Below are 21,673 nucleotides of genomic sequence, written 5' to 3'. Positions count from 1 at the left end.
TATATATGCTTTTAAATTGGTTTTCAAGTCTTTATCGAGTCTTTCTAGTCCTTTTCGAGTCATTACAGGTCTGAAGTTGCATTGGATGGGAGATAAACCAGTGGGAGGAAAAGAAGAGAAAAAGTGCAATTTGGAGTTTTTCACGCAGAGCAGTCGTGCGGAGCAGTCTGGCGTGTATGTTCCAGCGACAGAGATTTTTAAGGAAGTTTCCAAATATTTCGGGATTTTACCTAGGGCTTCCCTCTTTTTCTCATGCAGCCGCCAGAGACCTGCAATATTTATTTTCTTATTATTCTAGACATTCTACGTGACTTTTTAGAGAGATTTTGAAGAGAGAAAACTTGTACTCTTGTTAAGGGAGAAGAATCTCTACATCCTTTGGAGAAGATTTCTAAACCCTCTTTGCTTTTTATTATTAATCCAGACATGTTTTCTTCATCTGTTATCTCTGTGATTTCTCTGTCCATGGCTGAGTAATCCACTTGCTTAGTCTAGGGTGTTAGATATGTGAGTTAAACATAGATAAGTGAATCCCTTGATTGTCTTTATTCATAATTATTCTTAATGCTTGCATTAAACTGGCCGCTTAATGTTAGATCATAGGTTTAACCTGTTCATTAACCGTGTAATAGGTTGTTAGATCTGTTATGAATGAGCATTGCATCCCTAGTCAGGGAGAGTAGATATTAGGGTGTATTGTGAACATATCAGACTTGATCTCTAAATCTTGCGAGCGCGTCTTGATCCAAACGAGAGTTTAGGCATCAAGACCGATTTGCAAAGGAATCAATACCACGAGAGTAGGTTGATTCAACCTGAGTGATCCGAGTTCTAGACTTACTCTTAATTGAACTTGAATAATTGTTTGGCTCACACTTGTTTAACACCCGATCAAACCACCCTAGGCTAGCATTCTTAATCATCTGAAAAACCTTAAATCAACCTCTTACTTGATTGTTATGAAATCAACTTTAAAACCTCCATATTGTTTTAGCTTGATATTGATCCTATAGAAATAAAGTGTAATCATTGGTCTCTGTGGATTCGATCCTAAAGTGCTACATCGACATACCATTCGATTGTGGTAGTGTGCACATTAGGTTAATTGGTGTGCGTATACACGTAATATCAATTTGGCGTCGTTGCCGGGGACCATCTTTTTATCTTTATTTTTCGGTTATTTATTTAGTATAAGACCTCTAACTTGCTCTATCCTTTTTGCTGCAGCTAATTTTTCAGGTGCATAACCAGTAGACATACTCGGAGAAACGCACAAGGAGAGTTAGTTACATTTACCAACCAGGAGCTAGCAAGGTTAGAAAGAACAAATCGTCAACAACCAAGGCAATCCGACACCACTATGGGTGATTAAGCCAATCAGGATGATCTTATTGCTGCAATGGCACTCATGCAGCAGCAGATGCAACAGTTGCAGCAGACCATTCAAGCGCAGGAACAAGCTGCTCAGCAGCAGCAGGAACAACAGGCGCAGACTGCTTCAATCGGGTAGAGAAACCTTCCTTGCAACATACCTACTACTCGTTTTGCCATAGTTCCTCCACCCTGCACTAGGCAGGACTTCGAGATCAAGCCTTCTTTGATCGGTCTAGTACAGAGAAAGGTGTTCTCTGGTCTCTCTACAGAAATTCCAATGGAGCATATTGAGAGCTTCGAAAAAGTCTGCAGTTTCACTCGCGCAAATGGCGTACCACCAAAATACATCAAGTGCATGCTATTCCCATTCTCTCTTAATGGAAAAGCTGCACGGTGGTTGAACTCCCTCCCTACTGGCTCTCTCACTTCATGGAAACATGTCCGATCAGCGTTTCTCAACCATTTTTACTCTAAGGCGAGAACAGCTGCATTGAGGAACAAGATCACCTCCTTCGGACAGCTCACTGATGAGCCTTTCTGCGACGCATGGGAGCCCTTCAATGACTATCGAAGAGAATGTCCTCACCCTGGATTTGATGATGACTACCTCTTGGGAATTTTCTATGATGCAGTTGACTGAGAATTTCAGAGTGCTATGAACTCTGCCAGCAATGGAGACTTCACGACTCAGACCACTGATGGAGCGTTTGAGCTGACTGAGAACATGGCTACTGCCTCAGCCAATAAGAACGAGGAGAGCGATCGCTCCAAGAAAGGGAACAGTTCCGACACCCAGAAGATAGATGAGCTGACTACAAGGGTTGATCAGCTAGTGAAAAATAACAAAGGGCACGTCTTCAGCATGGAGCAAGCTACAGCCGGGCAGATTCATAACCATAACCAGCGACAACCGCAGAGTAATCGGTAAGCTGTTCCAGCTGCCAGGAATAGTCAACCAGATGAGCTGAAGGGTCTGGGTATGATGATGCAACAGCTATTGCAGGGTATGCAGATTCAGGGGAAGGCATTGAATCAAGTTTCTACAGACATCAACATCAGGATGGACAACATGTTCACCGAGCTGAATACAAAGTATGATATTGTGAGCAACCACATTAAGAGGATTGATGTTCAGCTTGCTCAAACAGCTGAGAGTGTTAAGAGGCAGCAAGGTATGTTTCCTGGAAAGAGTGCGATGAATCCTAGGGTTGAGCACTGTAATGCAACAGAGCTGAGATGTGAGAAATCTGAGGGAAAAGAACCAGAGCAACTGTCTGCTGAGACTGCTCCAGGCGAACAGAGCAGCCTGCTAGCTCTGAAGTGGCTGCTCCCGGTGAATTCCACCAGTGCGAGTCTATGTTCCTAAGGTTCCATATCCAATCCCACCTAAACATCTGATGGATCCTATTAGTGCAGAGCAGCTGGATGGGTTTACGAAGATGGTAAGAAGGCTTCCTGAAAAGATCTCATTTGAACATGCTTGGGAGATTCGGCCATTGCATATGTTCTTCAAACATTACAGAGAAACTCGTGAGGAAATTAAGGCTCTCTTTACTGAAGCATTGACACCGTCACTGAAGGTATTGCCTAATATCGATGACCCTGGAAAGTTTGTTTTTCATTGTTCCATTGCTGGAGTGGAATTCAAGGAAGCTCTTTGTGATTCTGGGTCTAGTGTGAACCTTGTTTCAAGGGAGATTGTAGACGAGCTGAGCATTGTTGATGTTGAGCCTTCTTTGGTGACTCTGGCTTTTGCAAACTCTTCCATGACAGTCCCTTATGGAACCATTCGCAATCTTCCTGTCCAGGTTGGAGACTGTGTGCTCCATACCGAATTTCAAGTTGTTGAGAAGAGCAAGGATCATGAGATGCCTTTGATCTTTGGAAGGTCATTTATGGCTACAGTTGGAGCAGTCGTCGACATGCCTAATAAGAGAGTCTCCTTCTCCAACATCAACAAGAAGGTTTTCTACAAGGCTGTCTTAACCAGATCACAAATCTGCTACGCCTCTTGCATCTCAGTGGTTAGTGGAGAACAACTGGAAATTGTTCCTAAGAAAGAACTTGGTAAAAAGAGTGAGATCAAAGAAGTCCTGGATGGAGATCCTCACACTGATACAAAAAAACTCAGTGGGAATGCAAAGGTGAAAGAAAAAGTCGAGAAGAAAAGGTTCAAGGGTGACCCTAAGATGACTTTGATACCGCAGAAGTATGATGAGAAATCCATTGTGTATGAGGTAAAGTGCAAGGGTACCTCTAAACCTTTCTCTAAAGTCAGAGTAATTCTCACACATGAGCTGAGAGAGAAAGGAGAAGTTGTTGTGAAGGGGTTGCTGAGCAGAGTTCTGAAGTTGAACATGTATGATTGTGGAGATTGTTTTGGAACAAGCCCTCATGCTCAACCCGACTGATCCCTGTCACCAAGTCAAACTAGTGACTTAAACCAAGCGCTTGGTGGGAGGCAACCCACTGGTAAGTGCAAATATAACTTGGTTTTGTTTTGTTTGCTTATTTTTCATTTTAGTTTATTGAGTCTCAGGTCAAAAAGCAGAAAAACCCGAGACACTTCAAAAATTATGGGTTGCAGCAATGGAACAACCTGCCCCTTGAAAAGAGCGGTTGTTCCAGGCGACCATCTGACGATAGAACACCCAGAATTTTCATGGAGCACCCGCTCCACTCAGGTAAGTATCTCAACAAAAAAAAATGTTTATTCTTGTTTTCACCTTTTTCTGATTTATTTTCACACCAGGGACGGTGTGAAGTAAGTCTGGGGGAGGGTTTTCATCGTTTACTAACTCGTTTCTTTCTTTTGTTTTTCTTTTGAGTCAGTTTTAGTCAGTTTTTATGATCAAGTCAGTCAAAACTTTGTGGGAATTATGACCTTATTCCGTGTTGATCACTAACTACCTCGTGCTTTAGTTATCTTATTCAGTGACCTTATCGGTGGCGAAAGACACACATGTGGACCTGGAACTCCCTCACATATCTCACTTGATTCTCCAGAAGTTCTCAGCCGATCAGGTTACACTGGGTAGACTTAACTCCACCTAACTTGAACCTAATCTTGACTGAAATTCTTCTTGTTATGGGCATTAGATCAGGGAAACAAGAACACACTCAGGACTTCTTATCCTTTTTATCCATCTTGCTGATCCTGAGTGGCTAGCTCATCTTTAGCTAGTTTCCACCTTGCACCTTAGCGTTTATTCCACCTTCATGCATTTGTTTTTCAGTTTCATATGTGCAGATATGTGCAAAAAGGTCGGAGAGAAAACGATCAACGCAGCCTCTTACTCGTTACTGCTGCAGAAATTCAGTCAGAAAGGAGAACAAGCAAAGTAAGGGAGCAACATAACCAATGAACTACGCAAGAGCAGGGGTGGAGAACCAGAATGGTTGCGAAATCAGAACCACCAGTGGCACTCAGAATCATCATGTATTACCTCTTTCTTCGTCACATCACCATATGAGTTCTTCAAAAAAAAAAAAAAAACGAAAAATAATGTGATGTGGAAGGGGAAGAAAGAAAAGAAACATGAGCCACGGGGAAGGTTGAGCAAAAGAGTAGGTACCAAGTTGAAAGATTGGAGAGCAGGCAGATGATCTGATCATTCAGATAGGTGATCCAAAACGGAGCAGTCGCGCCAGATAGAGCAAAAATGAGTAGAGGCTGTGGACATCAATGGATCTATCCTCTCTTGCCATTTTGTGCGATATCCTGCATCCTCTTCAATGAAATGGTAGCCCCTAAACGCTTTAAACTCCATCATTAAATAGCATGTTTAACACCTATCCCGTCTACCCTGAATAATACATGTGATGAAGCTCACGTTACTCTTAAATGAATGTAGGGAGTTTTGTCTCGATAGTGTTGCTTTTTCAGGTTTGAGATGTAGAGTATGGAGCCGATTTTTGAACAGCAGTTAGTGGGGTTCCGGTAAGGGTGTGTGTCCTAGTTTTACTGCTTATATGGTTCAGCGGTTCTTGGTTAAAGTATGGTTGCTGAGAATAGGAGAGTTCTCACACTTTCAAACATTTCTCCCTGTTCTTGATACTTGATATTGTTTGAAGACAAACAAGGATCTAAGTCTGGGGGAATTGATATATGGTGTTTTTGGCATCTTGTATATATGCTTTTAAATTGGTTTTCAAGTCTTTATCGAGTCTTCCTAGTCCTTTTCGAGTCATTACAGGTCTGGAGTTGCATTGGATGGGAGATAAACAAGTGGGAGGAAAAGAAGAGAAAAATAGTGTAATTTGGAGTTTTTCACGCAGAGCAGTCGTGCGGAGCAGTCTGGCGTGCCTGTTCCAGCGACAGAGATTTTTAAGGAAGTTTCCAAATATTTCGGGATTTTACCTAGGGCTTCCCTTTTTTTCTCATGCAACCGCCAGAGACCTGCAATATATATTTTCTTATTATTTGTATAGACATTCTACGTGACTTTTTAGAGAGATTTTGGAGAGATAAAACTTGTACTCTTGTTAAGGGAGAAGAATCTCTACATCCTTTGGAGAAGATTTTTAAACCCTCTTTGCTTTTTATTATTAATTCAGACATGTTTTCTTCATCTCTTATCTCTGTGATTTCTCTGTCCATGGCTGAGTAATCCACTTGCTTAGTCTAGGGTGTTAGGGTGTTAGATCTGTGAGTTAAACATAAATAAGTGAATCCCTTGATTGTCTTCATTCATAACTATTCTTAATGCTTGCATTAAACTGGCCGCTTAATGTTAGATCATAGGTTTAACATGTTCATTAACCGTGTAATAGGTTGCTAGATCTGTTATGAATGAGCATTGCATCCCTTGTCAGCGAGAGTAGATATTAGGGTGTATTGTGAACATATCAGACTTGATCTCTAAAGCTTGCTAGCGCGTCTTGATCCAAACGAGAGTTTAGGCATCAAGACCGACTTGCAAAGGAATCAATACCACGAGAGTGGGTTGATTCAACCTGAGTGATCCGAGTTCTAGACTTACTCTTAATTGAACTTGAATAATTGTTTGGCTCACACTTGTTTAACAGCCGATCAAACCACCCTAGGCTAGCATTCTTAATCATCTGAAAAACCTTAAATCAATCTCTTACTTTCTTGTTACAAAATCAACTTTAAAACCCCCATATTGTTTTAGCTTGATATTGATCATATAGAAATAAAGTGTAATCATTGGTCTCTGTGGATTCGATCCTAAAGTGCTACATCGACATACCATTCGATTGTGGTAGTGTGCACATTAGGTTAATTGGTGTGCGTATACACGTAATATCATTTCATCACAAATTTTATAAATATATTGATGATAATTTTTAATATAACTAAATTTTAAAGAAAAATCTTATATATTAAAACAAAAGTCACAACCTTGATTCATGTGTGATTTTAAAAAAAATGGACCTAATGGACCTATTCCTAGAAAGTCATGTTACATTTAATATATAATCTTATCATTTAAATTTTGGGCCTACCATAAATTTTTATTGGGCTATCAATAATTGAATTTAAACAATAGATGATCCATTGGATTTATAGATAGCATAAATTAAATAGATATAGTTTAATGTTTTAATACTATACCTCTATATCCTAAATGTTTAAATATTTGTCGATATTAACTTTTTAAATTATAAAGATTTTTTTAAATAACAAAAATCATATTATCTAACAATGATTAATCTTTACTACCTTAAACCAATGAAAACAAATTTTAAACTATATAGTTTATATTAAAAATTAAACAAAAACTAAAAGTTTAATTATTTACTCGATAATATAAATCTATGAAGCAAAAATTTAATTTTTTTAAAACTTTATAAATTTGTGAAATGTTACAATATATTTGAATATGACAATAAAACAATATTTTACTAATCTTTATATATATAGTTATGATTTTAATAATGAAATAATAATCTAAAAATATATATATAGAAGAAGATACATATACATGTGAAAGTTTGAAACAATATATTCAATGAAAAATATACAGTAAACTTATTATGCTTTAAAAATTGATGGACACGTATATATTATAATATATATCAATTTAGAATTGAAAACAAAATATTTATATAAAAATAATTGAAAACAAAAATCCGCGGATCGATATCTAGTAAATGTTAAGAGCTTAAAATTTTGTTTTTTGCCAGAGGCCCAGATAAATGTTGAGCTGGCCCCTTCAATTATTTTCTATTGTTTGCACTGATTTTTTTTTTATATAAAATGATGTTTCTGTGTTACATGATGTTTTTATTTACATTTTTAATAAAAATGATTGGATTTGTAAGATTATTTGCAGGATGATAAATGAATCAGTGGATGTGACTAAGAAGTAAGAAGCCAAGAACATAGACTATTCATAGAGCATGTTAATAATTAGAAGAAGGTACCGAAGGAAGATCAAGAGAAAAGTAAATCAAGAAAACTTGAACTATTTTTTTTGTTCACATAGAGAACTTGAAACCAAAATCTCCCAAATTTTAGCAAAAAAAAAAACTTCAAACTAAAATCTGTATTTAAAGAACTTTTTCTTTTTTGAACACCCTACTTTCGATGAACTAATTTATAATCCGGAAATTTATTTGATTGGTAAATAAACATAATTAGGTTAAGATCCGCACACTGCGCTGAATAAATATTATATATATAAATTATTATTTTTATGCGAATATATAAATAAATTGGTGTGAACATATACATAAATTTTATTAATCCAAACAATTTTTTTCTATTTAATAAGATATATAATTAAATTTAAATGATATTAACATATATAATATATTTTGAACATATATAGTATATTTTTAATACTAGTGTCTATTAAATGATGTTTTCTACTTATATGATTTTTTGATCATTTGTATTTTTATGGCAAAATTTTTGAATTACTGATAACAAAATTTTCATTGTGGGAATAATAGTTTTAAAAAATTTTATTTTTTAAAAAATTAGGTTGTCAAGTTCAAAGCTTTTATCATAAGAAATTGTTCAAAGTAAATTTTGAAATTAAAATAGTTATGTATTTTATATGGTATATAGTTTAATTTATAACAATATATATATATATATATATATATATATTTTTTAATCTTAATAATTAATTAAATTAGACTTTTTACTTATATGATTTTGTAATCATTTGTATCTTGTCATAACAAAAGTTTAAACCATGGATCACAAAATTTGAATGTGAGACTTTAACAGTGTTAGTAATTTATAGCCGTTTTTAAAAATTCAAAATATAACATATACAGAAAAAATTAAATTTTTATTATATGGTTAATGTGGTTGTTTAATTTATTTTAATAGTTTAAAATTAAACAAATATGATAGAAGATACATCAACTTTTATCAAATCTTTATTATTCGAAATCATTAATTGTCATATATACTTTAGTCATATTAGGCAATTCTATAACTTTTATTTAAGGAAATAATAGAAAAATAATAATACGGAATTTATAGTTAGTTTAATAAAAAACTTATAATATAATTAGATAGACCAACATATTTCTCTAAAGATTATAAGAATCAACCCAGTGATGACAAGTGGTTACAAAACTAAAGTTGTACCTAGTTATGACACGTGGTTACAAAAATAAAGTTGTACTAGATTAAGATCCGCGCCTTGCGCGGGATAAACATTATATATATAAATTATTTTATTTATTATATATTATTACATATTATGAAATAATAAATATATATTGAATAATTAAAAGTTAGTAACTATTACATATATAATTAAATTGGTGCAAACGTATAAATCAATTTTATTAATCCAAACAATTTTTTAAAAAATTTGATAGGATATGCAATTAAATTTAAATGATATTAACATATATAGTATATTTTTAATATTAATGTCTATTAAATGATGTTTTCTACTCATATGTTTTTTTATCATGTGCATCTTTAATAGCAAAAACTTTAAATTACTGATAACAAAATTTTCTTTGTGGGATTAATAATTTTAGTAATTTATAATTTAAAAACAATTATCAATGTTAGTTCAAAACTTTTATCAAAAAAAAATTATTCAAAGCAAATTTTGAAATTAAAATATTTATTTATTCAATATGGTTTATAGTTTAATTTAGAATGATATATATACATATATATTTTAAATCTTAATGATTAATTAAATTTGATTTTTATTTATATGATTTTGTAATCATTTGTATTTTGTCATAACAAAAATTTTAAACAATGGATCGCAAAATTTGAATGTGAGACTTTTAACAGTTTTAGTAAATTATAGTCGTTTTTTAAAATTCAAAATATAACATATACAGAAAAATCTAAATTTTTATAATATGGTTATTGTGATTTTCTTAAATTATTTTAATAGTTTAATATTAAACAAATTTGATAGAAGATACATTATTTTTTTATCAGATCTTTATTATACAAAATCATTAATTGTCATATATACTTTAGCCATATTAGGCAATTCTGTAATCTTTATTTAAGGAAATAATAACTAACATTAATAATGAATTTATGGTTAGTTTAATAAAAAGCTTATTATATAATTAGATGGACCAACATATTTCTCTAATTATTCTAAGAATCATTCTAGCGATGACACGTGGGTACAAAAAAAAGTTGTAATGTTTCACAAATAATATTTTAGGGATTTCAACACTGAGTACTAGTCAAATTTACGAGAACTCAAAAGATCCCCAATAGTATAATTACTTTTAAATTACACCCCTTTACTTTGAAAACACACACCCCATATTTTATTTGAATTGGTCGTCTCTTTCCTTTGGGAGCCCCTTTTCCAAAACCCTAACATCGATTTCGATTTCCAATAGCCATGGCAGAAGAAGCAGCTTACATCCCATACGTTCACTGCCAAACCCTAAATTCCCACGGTCACGCCCTATCCTCCGTTAAATTCTCCTCCGATGGCCGCCTCCTGGCTTCGGCCTCCGGGGACCAGACGATCCGCACTTACGCCATCAACCTCAAGGGAGATCCCATCGCCGAGCCCGCACAAGTCTTCACGGGCCACGACTCCGGCATCTCCGACGTGGCCTTCTCGACAGACGCGAGGTTCATCGCCTCAGCTTCCGATGACAAAACCCTAAAGCTGTGGGACGTAGAGACTGGTTCACTGATCAAAACGCTTCACGGGCACACTAACTACGTCTTCTGCGTCAACTTCAACCCACAGTCAAACATGATTGCATCCGGCTCCTTCGACGAAACTGTTCGGATCTGGGATGTAACGACCGGAAAGTGCCTGAAAGTTCTTCCGGCGCATTCCGATCCAGTCACCGCCGTGGATTTCAATCGCGACGGGTCTCTTATCGTTTCGAGTAGCTACGATGGGTTGTGCCGGATATGGGATTCAGGGACGGGGCATTGTGTGAAAACGCTGATGGACGATGAGAATCCTCCTGTTTCCTTCGTTAGGTTCTCTCCCAACGGCAAGTTCATCCTCGTTGGCACTCTCGATAACACCCTGGTGAGTCCCTTCCTGAGTGATATCTGTGTTTCATCCAAAACTAAGTTTGCAACATTGTTTGTTTTCGTTGGTAAGCTTATCTCTCTGCTAGCTTTAAAGAGTCTAAGTTTGGGAGATACATCTTTTGGTATTTGATTTTTGTTTGCATCAATAGAAGATGTAAATCCTCATGATTCGTTATCAACGCACTGATCTCTCCACCGTGTTCTCAAATTTTGCAGAGGTTGTGGAACATTTCTTCTGCTAAATACATCAAAACATACACTGGCCACGCCAACTCTCAGTACTCCGTCTCCTCTGCGTTCTCCGTCACAAATGGAAAGCGAATAGTCAGTGGATCCGAGGACAATTGTGTATACATGTGGGAGCTGAACTCCAGGAAATTGCTTCAGAAACTTGAGGGTCATACTGAGCCTGTCATGAGCGTGGCTTGCCACCCCACAGAGAACTTGATCGCATCAGGCTCGCTCGACAAGTCTATAAGAATTTGGGCACAGGAGAATTAATGATTCATGTAAATGCACTTTCCCTTCATGTTGTAATCATGTAGTGCTCACTTTCTTAGTTGAGCCTTGTTAGAATGATTCTACTCTCGACTATTTAGGTTTGTCTTATGGCAAAGGAAATTTATTTGGAAAGTGAGCACAGATCTTCTTAGTTACTGGGTTTCCCTTTTCAATTCATTTTATTTATCAATCTGTTTGTCCAGTTTCTTTGTGCTCCCACAAATGTTATTAGACCATGATTGACTAGGGATTCTTAGAGTGAGGTTTTTAACGGAAGTTAAGAAACTGTTTCTTAACTTTTAACTAAAAAAGCTAAAAACCGGTTCTTAAAGTCATTATTTAAAAACTGGTTCTTAACTTTTTAAGTTAAAAGTTAAGAAACAGTTTCTTAACTTCCGCTAAGAACTCCATCCTAAGAACCCCGGGTTAATCATGCTCTTAGTTTCTAAAATTATTTCAAGGATAATAACTGTTCATACGAGCTTATGGCCAGAGTACTATACGTAGATAATGTATGGTAGTTGTTTTGGTTAGGCTGAGAATATATTACCGGTTAAATTTGATTTGTTCTTCATCTTGATTTGATTCGATTCGAAAATATTGGATAGCTGTAAAGTTTCGAGGCAAATCAAATAGTAAAACAAACTATTCGTAGGAAAACAAATTGAATTACAAAGATTATTTTTTTAAATGTCAAACATCCACTATTTTTTTAAATGTCAAACATTCGCTTTGATGCGTAGTAGATGTATGATATCTATAATAATAAAATTGTCTATTCTCTCTCCATAGGCTGCCACGTCATCACTCATCTATGAGCGTTTTTGGACACGTGGCAGCTAAAAAATTTCACTATTGATGTCTTTGTAAACTTATCTTGGGCTGAGCGTATGTTTTGCTGTTTAGATTGAACTTTCGTTTGGGCTTTTATACATCATTTTGTTAAGCCCATTGGAACTTGGGGGTTTCTTGCCTTCGACGACCTTCGTAGCTGACAGTCAATTTTTCCAGAAAACTAAATCGACAATGAACTCACAGTAACGTCTCAACCTCATAATCTGTTCAGAACCTCCTTCTTTAACCTCTGGCCTTCATCGTCTTCTCATCTACATTTTCTCTGTCAAGCTTTACGAATCCTCCATTCGGAACAGCTTCTCGGTTATTTAAAACCATTATGTCCTTCAATCATGGATCTCAACTAAGTATTCATTAATTAGTCTCACAGAACTCCTCTGTTAGTCCCAATTTCTATACTAATACTATAAATAGGGATGCAGAGTACACCTGAATCTCATAGCTATTACCATCTCCGCCTTTGTGCATCTTGTCGTCTCGCAGTGTTCAATTATACCTAAGAATTTGCAAGGAAGGTTACAATCATGGCAAATCCTCAACTGCTTCTTTCTGAGTTGAAGGCAGTTATGATGAGATGATGTTACTCGCCAACACAAACACCTACTTTCCAGGTCAGTTTTTAAAATTTTCCTCCATATTGTATGAATTTTATGCATAGGTTTGACGATGGGAATGTTTTATTTATTCACAGTTTCACTCCATATTGGTTAGATTAAATTCATTGGTTTGACGATGGAATGTTTTACTTATTCACAGTTTCATATTAGATATTGTGGTGAAGTCATGGGGTTCAAAACCACCTATAACAGTGAACTCCAGAGTATTCAGAGTTTTATGGTTAACATTCAGTTACCACAGTATGTTAAAGCCTCACTGCTTGGAAATTTTGGTTAGATGCAGTGGTTTTTATGTTTGTTTTATCAATTTTGAAAGGGTTATTAGTAATTTATACCTCCAACTATTTTCAAATCGGATAAAAAACTCTCAACTAAAATTTTATGTTTTTAAACTTTCAACTATTAAACCGTTAATGCCGTAAACCTTCCGTTAACAACGTAAACCTTCCGTTAACAAAATCGTTTTTTTTAACTGAGACCCGTTAAATCTAAACGCAGCGTTTCATGTGATCCCAAAACGACATGAGGTTCTTATAATCAATAGATATTTTAGTGATTTAAACCTCCAACTATTTATAAATCGGATAGAAAACCCCCAACTAAAACTTTATGTTTTTAAACCTTCAACTAAACCTTTAATGCTTTTAACCTTCTGTAAATAAAGTCATATTTTCTGAAGGGAACTGTTAAATTGATATCAAGGTAGGATGAACTACATCCCTGTCCACATTACAACAATGCCCCATGGCGAGGTTTTACCTAGATATATATTTTGTGCCACTGCTCAGGCAAAAAAAACACAGACAATATATTGGGGTTTTAGCAGCTTAAAGTTTTGGAGAGAAGATCATGAACTCATTCAATGTATTGTATTGGAACTCCGGTTTATCTATCTCTAATCTATCATGCAATTCATTCAGTTTATCTTTGTGTTTTTTTGATTATTTCTGAGTAGTAACCTTGTTAGATTAAGGGCCTGACTGGTTCAAACGCAGCGGTTGCGGGATTTTCAGATGCGGATGGTTGCGCTTTCTAGCGGTTTTTAGAGATTTGTACGACTGGTTCTGTGGTTAGAAATTGATGCGTTTACGGGATACTTATGACTGGTTAACTACCAAATGTAGTAGAGGTTAAATAATAAATTAACAATATTTATATTTTATATAATTATAAAAATATCAAAAAATCATAATATTATAATAAATATAAAAATTATATTTAGAAAGTTATAGTTTTGAATTTTTAAAATTATAGAAAATATTTTTATTTTAACATTTTATAATATTAAGTAAAATATAATAGATATATTTAATATTTTATAATTTCAATTTAAAATCTTTATTGAATATTCTTATTTTTGTATTTATATTGTTTTTTAAAAAAAGAAAAAAAATAGGATTTTAGGATTCGAGTTCAGTTGATCAAAAAAAAAGAAAAAGGATTCGAGTTCTAGGATTGATTAACACATGCACTTAGCAACTACATCACAATTAGGATTTCCTTAACCTGAAAGTCTAGCTTATATCTTATTCTCTGAACTCAACCAATCTATCTTATTTACTGCTTATCATTATTTACTGTCTTAACCAATTACCTGCCTAGCTTAATCTTATATTTAATATGTTCTATTGTGTTCCTACGCTCTCTATGGATTCGATTCCCAAGTGCTACATCCGATCTCTTATCTGAGAGAGTTGACTCTAGGGTTAATTTAAGCTTATCATCATTACTCATTGATATAGAGAGGTTTTAAGCATTTCGTGTCGTTTATGTAGCGGTTCCCCGTTTAGAAAAGATGACTTTGTTTACAGAGGGTTAAAAGCATTAAATGTTTAATAGTTGAAGGTTTAAAAACATAAAATTTTAGTTGTGGGTTTTTCATCCGATTTAAAAATAGTTGGAGGTTTAAATCACTAAAATATCGATTGATTATAAGAACCTCGTGTCGTTTTCATGATTACATGAAACGCTGCATTTTGATTTAACGGGTCTCCGTTAAGAAAAACTGGCTTTGTTAACGGAAAGGTAACAATATTAACGGTCTAATAGTTGAAAGTTTAAAAACATAAAATTTTAGTTGGAGGTTTTTCATCCGATTTGAAAATAGTTAGAGGTTTAAATCACTAATAACCCATTTTGAAATAACAAACCTGTACCAATCTTCAGGGGGCGACTATTTGTTTAAATGTGTTCGATGGGATGGCTACTCTCCTTCATAAGAAATTGGTGGCCTCATGTGTTGAGCCTAAGGTGTTTGGAGGTACTAGGATTTCTGGCCAACTTAATCCTGTTAATCATCAACTTCATGACGTGGCTCCTAAAGTTTCATCCTAAATGCACCCATTTCCACTATGACAAAGAAAGTGGTGCTGGCCAAAGTCTTTATGAAGAGTAAGATTAAAACCCTCTATTTTTTTCTGCTAACTAAATTCATGTTTTCCTATTCACCTTCTTAAACTTTGGATTCAACAAAAAATGTCTCCATGATGTCGCTACTTCCTCTTGTTCAATACGAAGGTGTACATAAAGTTGAGACCGTCACTGTTGCTGAGCTTAACGCTTATGTCCTTAACTCTGACCCACATGTGCTATTTTAACAGTATTCGTCTTTTGTTGATTCATGTCTGTAAACTAAAATGCTCTCTATTCTATTTGACCACAGTCTGTGGAGTTCCTCTGTGCCGGTGAAGTTGATAGTATTGATATCACTAATGAGTGGTGTTACACCTCCTGCTTAAAATTCTATAGAAAGCTTCAGAGCGGATTATAATACTTACATATGCAGCTTGTTATAATTACAACGATGTTGGTGTTCTCAGGTGATCATGCATAGACTGGCGCTATTTGGGGTCTCTTAGAAGTACATCTTAGTTGCATTTGTAAAGTAACAACCACTGAACGAATTCGACGTTGTGATTTGTGCAGGTTTCATGTCCACTTCTCTGTGTCAGATGGGTCAAAATCTGCTGGTTTTGGCCCTATTCGTTTACCTATCGCGCAACCTGCGACATGCGACCTGTGACTGATCGCAGGTCGCAGGTTGTTGTTATTTTTGATGTCGCGTAACATGCGACCTGCGATTGGTCACATGTCGCAAGTCGCAGGTTGTTGTTAGTTTTGATGTCGCGCGACTGATCGCATGACCAGTCGCGGGTTCCCATTCAAGTCACCCCAAAAAACAGCGACTAAAAATTAAGAAAATTTTGATCGCGCGACAGGTCGCAGATCGCAGGTCGCGCGACACGTAAACGAACATAGTTTTAGTCGCAGATCGCAGGTTTAGTCGCAGGTCGCAAGTCGCAGGTCGCGCGACACGCAAACGAACGTAATCTTAGTCGCAAGTCGCATGTCGCCTGTCACGCGACACGTAAACAAACATGGCCGATAGCATTTGATGGTGAGATGACCCATGCTCACAAATGCGGAGCTTCAGAGGTTGCCTAACTTATGGTAACAAATACATTTATTTACTTAAATTCATGGTTAACATTTGCTTGATATTATTTCCGTAACTATTTTTTCTTCTATGTATTTCATTGCAAAGAATACATAAAAGTGAAAAATAGTTATTGTATTAATTCAAGGTTTTTCATTTTTATGACTCCAACTCTACAATCACGTCTTTTTCCAAGTTTTTTATTCTTAACTCTATGATTTTTCTGCGCAAGTTCATGTTTGTAGAATAACCAAGCCTACATATCTGTACAGGACCCAGGTGTGGATGACCCAGATTAAAGACCCCTGCCACAGCGCTTAAAGAATTTGGTTGGCAGCACCTTCACTTTCCGGTTGAAGCTTTCTCCATTCAACTTCTTTTCAAAGCATCAGCCCTTCCCAATATCAAGGATCTTCGACAACAACCAACGTCCTCCACTTCCAAACTTTGCTGGAAACGTAATTTTAAACAGTTGGTAAACATGTTTACAAGTTATTGTTCTAAGGTCTTTCAGCCTTTTATATTGTCTATGTGCAGGGAGGTGCCAATAACCTTGGCGATGATATGCCAGGAGCTGGAGCAGTTAAAGCTCAGCCCTCCAGTAATGTTACTAACGTTGTCCCTCTAAACCACACTGGTATGGTTGCTTGTAGCTAGGAATGTCAAACAGGGTTATCTGTCCCATCCCGTCCCGTACCGCAGCGGGCTCGTTTTCGAACGGGTCACGGCGGGTCAGACCCGCGCGGGCTGCAGTCCTCAAAATGGCTGACCAAACCCGTACCGCAAAACATGTAGGCCTTTGCGGATCGGCCCGCGGGACATAGAATTACAAACGGACATATGACTCTTGAACGCTTCAAGACATTATTCATGACGCTTCATCAGTTTCATGATGTATCAGTAAGTGAGTTTAATCAAGGATTGAACTGGATACGGCATTATACTTGTTAGTTGAAGATTTTAGTTGGATCAAAACACTAGTTTATTTAGTTTTGTTAAACTCCAAACATTTTAAAAACAAACAATACTTTAGTTGTTGTATCCAAATATTATAACTCATAAGTTCATAACAAATGTTTTAGTTTTCGAAATCCAAAATTAAATAAAACCAACACCAAATCAAAGATGATATTCCCAAAAACAAATAAAAAGAAAACACCAATCACACTTCTTGTTTTTCATCTTTATCACCAACAAGCGACAAAAAGATGGAGATTTCTCTTCTTCACTATCAACTTCATCTTCTGCAAATAAGAATAATAGAATTCATTTAAAGATATATTGAAACCTAAAACTCCAAAATGTATGATAATGTGAACAAATACATATAGGCAAAACAATGAAGAACCCATTGCGGGAACTAGATCTTCTTCTTCGATGGAAACTGAGTTTTCAAATTTCTTATGATGACTCGAAGAAGCTCCACCGGTGCAGATCGAAGGCGCTTGGGAGACCTGAAGCATCATCGACCCTGAAACCACCATCACCGGAGCTACATAACGTCGAATCGCCTTCTCTCTCTCTCTCTCTCTATGTTTTAGGTGAAAGCAGAAATGGGGACTTAGGGTTGCAAGTCTTCAAAATCCCGCAGGTTAACCTGTAGCCCATCCCGCTTTCGACCCGTCTCGCTTTCGACCCGTCCCGCTTTAAACCCGTCCCGCTTTCGACCCGTCCCGCTTTGAACCCGTCCCGCGAGGCCCACAATTTTGCGGGCTTACCAAATGAAGGCCCAATCCCGCCTTGCAGCAAGCTTTTACGGGCCAGGCCCGCGGTCCAGATCCTTGATTGCCATCCCTACTTGTAGCGTTACAGAGGAAGCTACAGGGGAGAGTAGTTGCAGCGTTGTATAACCTGTTTCGGGTGGAGTCACAGCTGACGGTGCACAACTTCCAGAGGATCTTGACGTCGTAAAAAACCACGCAATGGTTAGCTTCCTAGCTTTGGACTCCAAGCTCAATGCCCATTACTGATTTTCCTTCTTTTTTTTAATCTTCTTAGCTTAAATAAATTGTCTACGAACTCCGTTATATGATTTATTTCGGTCTTCTTTTTGTTCCTTTCTATTTTCTTGGCTAGGTCACCCAGAAACCTTTTGGTCGCAAACTTATTTTAAAAACCCATTTATAAAAGCTTATCGTCTATTGGTTATTTCACATAAAAGACAGGAAACTCCAATGAAAATTTGTTTTAAACTTTTACTTAGCTGAGAAACTTGATATCAAGTCTTACAAAAACGATTCGGAACAACGCAGTATGTTACTACGAAAACAAAACCTCTGATTCCTTGATGATCCAGCAATAGCAATGACTAACGTCTAAACCTTAATCATTTTATATACATTCAAACAGTCACACAATGCATTGGGTAAGGAATTATCGATAAGTAAGACGTTGATTACAGTTAAATACATTAGGTCCGCTTAGCAGGTGCTTGCTCCTTAACGGATCCCCTAGAAGAACGTCTGCTTGATCAACATATTGGATGAGTTCCCAGTTATGGACTGATCATTGTTGAGTTGATTGGAAATTGGACTCACTCTGGTCCCTCCTCCTCCCTTTGATCCCACCGGTTATTGGATAAGTTCCCTTAGATAAAGATAACAATTTTTTATTAGCATATGTTTTGGATGAACAAATTCGTTGATCATCTTCTAAGGCAAATAAAGTTGAGCCACTACAGAGACAATTACACTAAATGAATTAGGCGCACCCAACAGTCTTGAAATGGCAAAGATAATTATTGTTTAAACTTAGGCAAGAAACTTATTCATAAACGAATTTCAAATGCAATTGCCAAAATATAAAAACATTAATATTTTTCAAATACCAAAAAATATATTAAATTAAATTTGTGAGTCAATTATTCATGTATAATAGATCATTATTTTAGATGTTCAATATCGTAGTGTATTTTGGATAAATATTTGTAATTGAAATCATGTTTGGACCGTTTGGTATAAGTTCATTTTGGGATTTTGAATATTTCGGATTCTATCAGATAATCATTTAGGTTTGAGTTAGGTTCGGATAAAACCCATAATCCGAAAAATCATAAAAGAATATCCATTCGGTATTTATGTCGGGTTCAAAATAGTTCAGATTCATTTTTATTGGATCAGATTCGGTTTATTTGTCTAGACCTACATTTTTCATTTTCAAACATCAACTTTACTTTATGTTTAAAGTTCAACTATATTACGACTATTAACTATTTATTATATTTTTATTGAATCGATCAGTGATTCTTTGACCTAACTAACTTCAAAACAAAGTTGTATACTACAATCGCTAACAACTATCAAATGGATCAGAAAAATTATCATTCTGTTTTAACATATTTGCATCTTTATATATATGAAAATATTTTATTTACTAAAACCATAAAAATTTATTTTAAATTCATTAAAAATATAACATACAAACACCCGGCGCGTAGCGCCGGAATACCACTAGTAATTATATATAGATAAGTTATTGTATTATACAGTGTGTGATCTGTCAATTTGAGAGTAAAAGAGAGTAAATATATTACTGGAAATGAGAGGAAAATTAAAAAGGAGGAAAGAGGAAAGAGAATAAAACTTAGAGTAAAATCATGTTACTCTTGTAAAATCTGGAGTAAAATTTAGTGTGCATTTTTCTGTTTGTGTACAAGAAGTGGAGTAAATAATAAAATTTTATATTCTACTTGATTTAGAATATTGATAACTTTTTGGCTCAACTAAGATTAAATATATATCTAGAGTAAAAGTTTACTCCACAAATACCATACAGTCACACATGCCCGTCTTAAAGGTTTAGGAGGCCCAATGCATAAACAATACTTCATTTGTTCCCGAAAGTAAGATTTTCTAAAGTGTTCACGTTTATTAAGAATTCAATAAATGTTTTTAATTTAATTTTTCTTTTACTTTATTATACACTTTACAATAAATTTTCACCAATGAAGTTTAATCAATTCAAATATTTTCATTTAATGTTTCTTAAAAGTATAAAAAGCACTTAAACATATAGAAAATTTATCTTTGTGGAATAAGTAAAAAATCTAAAACATCTTATTTTTGGGAACAGAGGGAGTACAAAATTATTTGAAAAGGGCTCTAAATTTGATAAATGGGTCCTAAATTATAACTAAAATTATCTCAAAAATTTTGGGCCCTGTGCAAAAGCACCTTGCGCACACCCCCAGAGACGGACCTGCAGTCACACCCTTATTAGTGTAAATAATAAATATGGTGTTTTAAAATCATTTTTCATGTTGGTTGGTTTCGGGCTGCTCGAGATCCAACATGATTTTTAATTTAGTGTTGATATGACATTTGTTTGCTGGGCGTATTAACATTAACATTATTGGGTTCATTAACATAAATATATAATGTGAGCAATAAGACATTATTATTTAACATTCACGGAAAAGTCAATTGTCAATTGTCGATAGTGAATCTTTTTCACCAACAAAAAAAAGAATTTCTTTCAGCTCTGTTTTCTTCCTTTCCGAACACTAAAAAGTAAAATTCCATAAACAAATTTGGGGTTCTTCGTCACAGTTAAGTGGTATGTTTAAGATTTGTTTTTCTAGTTTTATATCTCTTGATTTCATTGATTGCATCTGATTTTTAAAAAAATTTCATTGTTGTATTTATGTGAGATATATGCCTTTTTTCTGCTTGTTGGTTCTGATTATGATTTACATTGTTCTTACATTTATTTTATGTGATAATCTGTTTTTCTACGAAGCGGAACGGATAATCCGCGAATAATTGAAATAGTCACGAATATTTGAATTTCTGAATACTTGAAATCTAACGGATCGAGATTTATAAAAAAATCAAGTATTTGTATGGGACGGAGCGGCTCATGGATAGTGAGATTTTTCCGGATATCCGCTCTGTGCCCAATCCTAGTTTTGGTTGGGCCGATGATGAAGCTAATAGTCCTTTGGTTATGTGTCTCGTCCCAATTTTTTCATTTTTTTACTTTTACGGTAAACATCTTTGTTTTTTCTTTTAAATTTTGGAATGTACCACATGAAAACTTGAACCCACTCTCTTCCTTTATATCAGTTTCCAAAAAAAAAAAGAAGAAGAAAAATATGATTTTGTGACGTTTGTTATGGCTCCGAATGAAAAAATCGGATCAAGCATTGTGGATCAAGCGGAAAAAAATATGGATCAGTCTGAACAAAAACAGATCAAGCGGATCAGTCTGAACAAAAACAGATCAAGCGGATCTGCTGGTACAAGTGTGAATTAAGCGGTCCAAAAAAATATATATGAATGGTGAAAGTGGATAAAAATGGTTCAAAGAATTATACAAATTTAAATGAATTTATTTAAGAAATTATAATAATATGTATTTCCATAACGAAAAGAATTGTTTAAATACTTTATAAATCAAAATATAATTTTT

General features: G+C 35.2%; 1 protein-coding gene and 1 non-coding gene across 2 annotated transcripts; one reads left to right on the top strand and one right to left on the bottom strand.

Moving 5' to 3' along the window:
- Positions 1-1,861: 1,861 nt before the first annotated feature.
- On the bottom strand, positions 1,862-1,968 carry LOC125584834. The gene has a single exon (XR_007321741.1). It is a non-coding gene; the product is annotated as a small nucleolar RNA R71 (small nucleolar RNA).
- Positions 1,969-10,093: 8,125 nt separating this feature from the next.
- Positions 10,094-11,546, top strand: LOC106421958 (COMPASS-like H3K4 histone methylase component WDR5A). Its single transcript, XM_013862791.3, has 2 exons — positions 10,094-10,850; positions 11,072-11,546. The coding sequence occupies exons 1-2, from the start codon at positions 10,197-10,199 to the stop codon at positions 11,354-11,356; spliced, it is 939 nt and encodes a 312-aa protein (XP_013718245.1). The 5' UTR covers positions 10,094-10,196; the 3' UTR covers positions 11,357-11,546.
- The last annotated feature ends 10,127 nt before the right edge of the window (positions 11,547-21,673 follow it).

The sequence above is a fragment of the Brassica napus genome, chromosome C3, assembly GCF_020379485.1.
Source record: "Brassica napus cultivar Da-Ae chromosome C3, Da-Ae, whole genome shotgun sequence".
Classification (NCBI taxonomy): domain Eukaryota; kingdom Viridiplantae; phylum Streptophyta; class Magnoliopsida; order Brassicales; family Brassicaceae; genus Brassica; species Brassica napus.
The sequence above is the reverse complement of the archived record's forward strand: the minus strand, read 5'-3'. Positions and strand labels throughout refer to the sequence as shown.

Coding starts and splice junctions, on each gene's coding strand:
- LOC106421958 (XM_013862791.3), top strand. CDS start 10,197: ATGGCAGAAGAAGCAGCTTACATCCCATACGTTCACTGCCAAACCCTA. Junction 10,851..11,071: donor GCACTCTCGATAACACCCTG/GTGAGTCCCTTC, acceptor CAAATTTTGCAG/AGGTTGTGGAACATTTCTTC.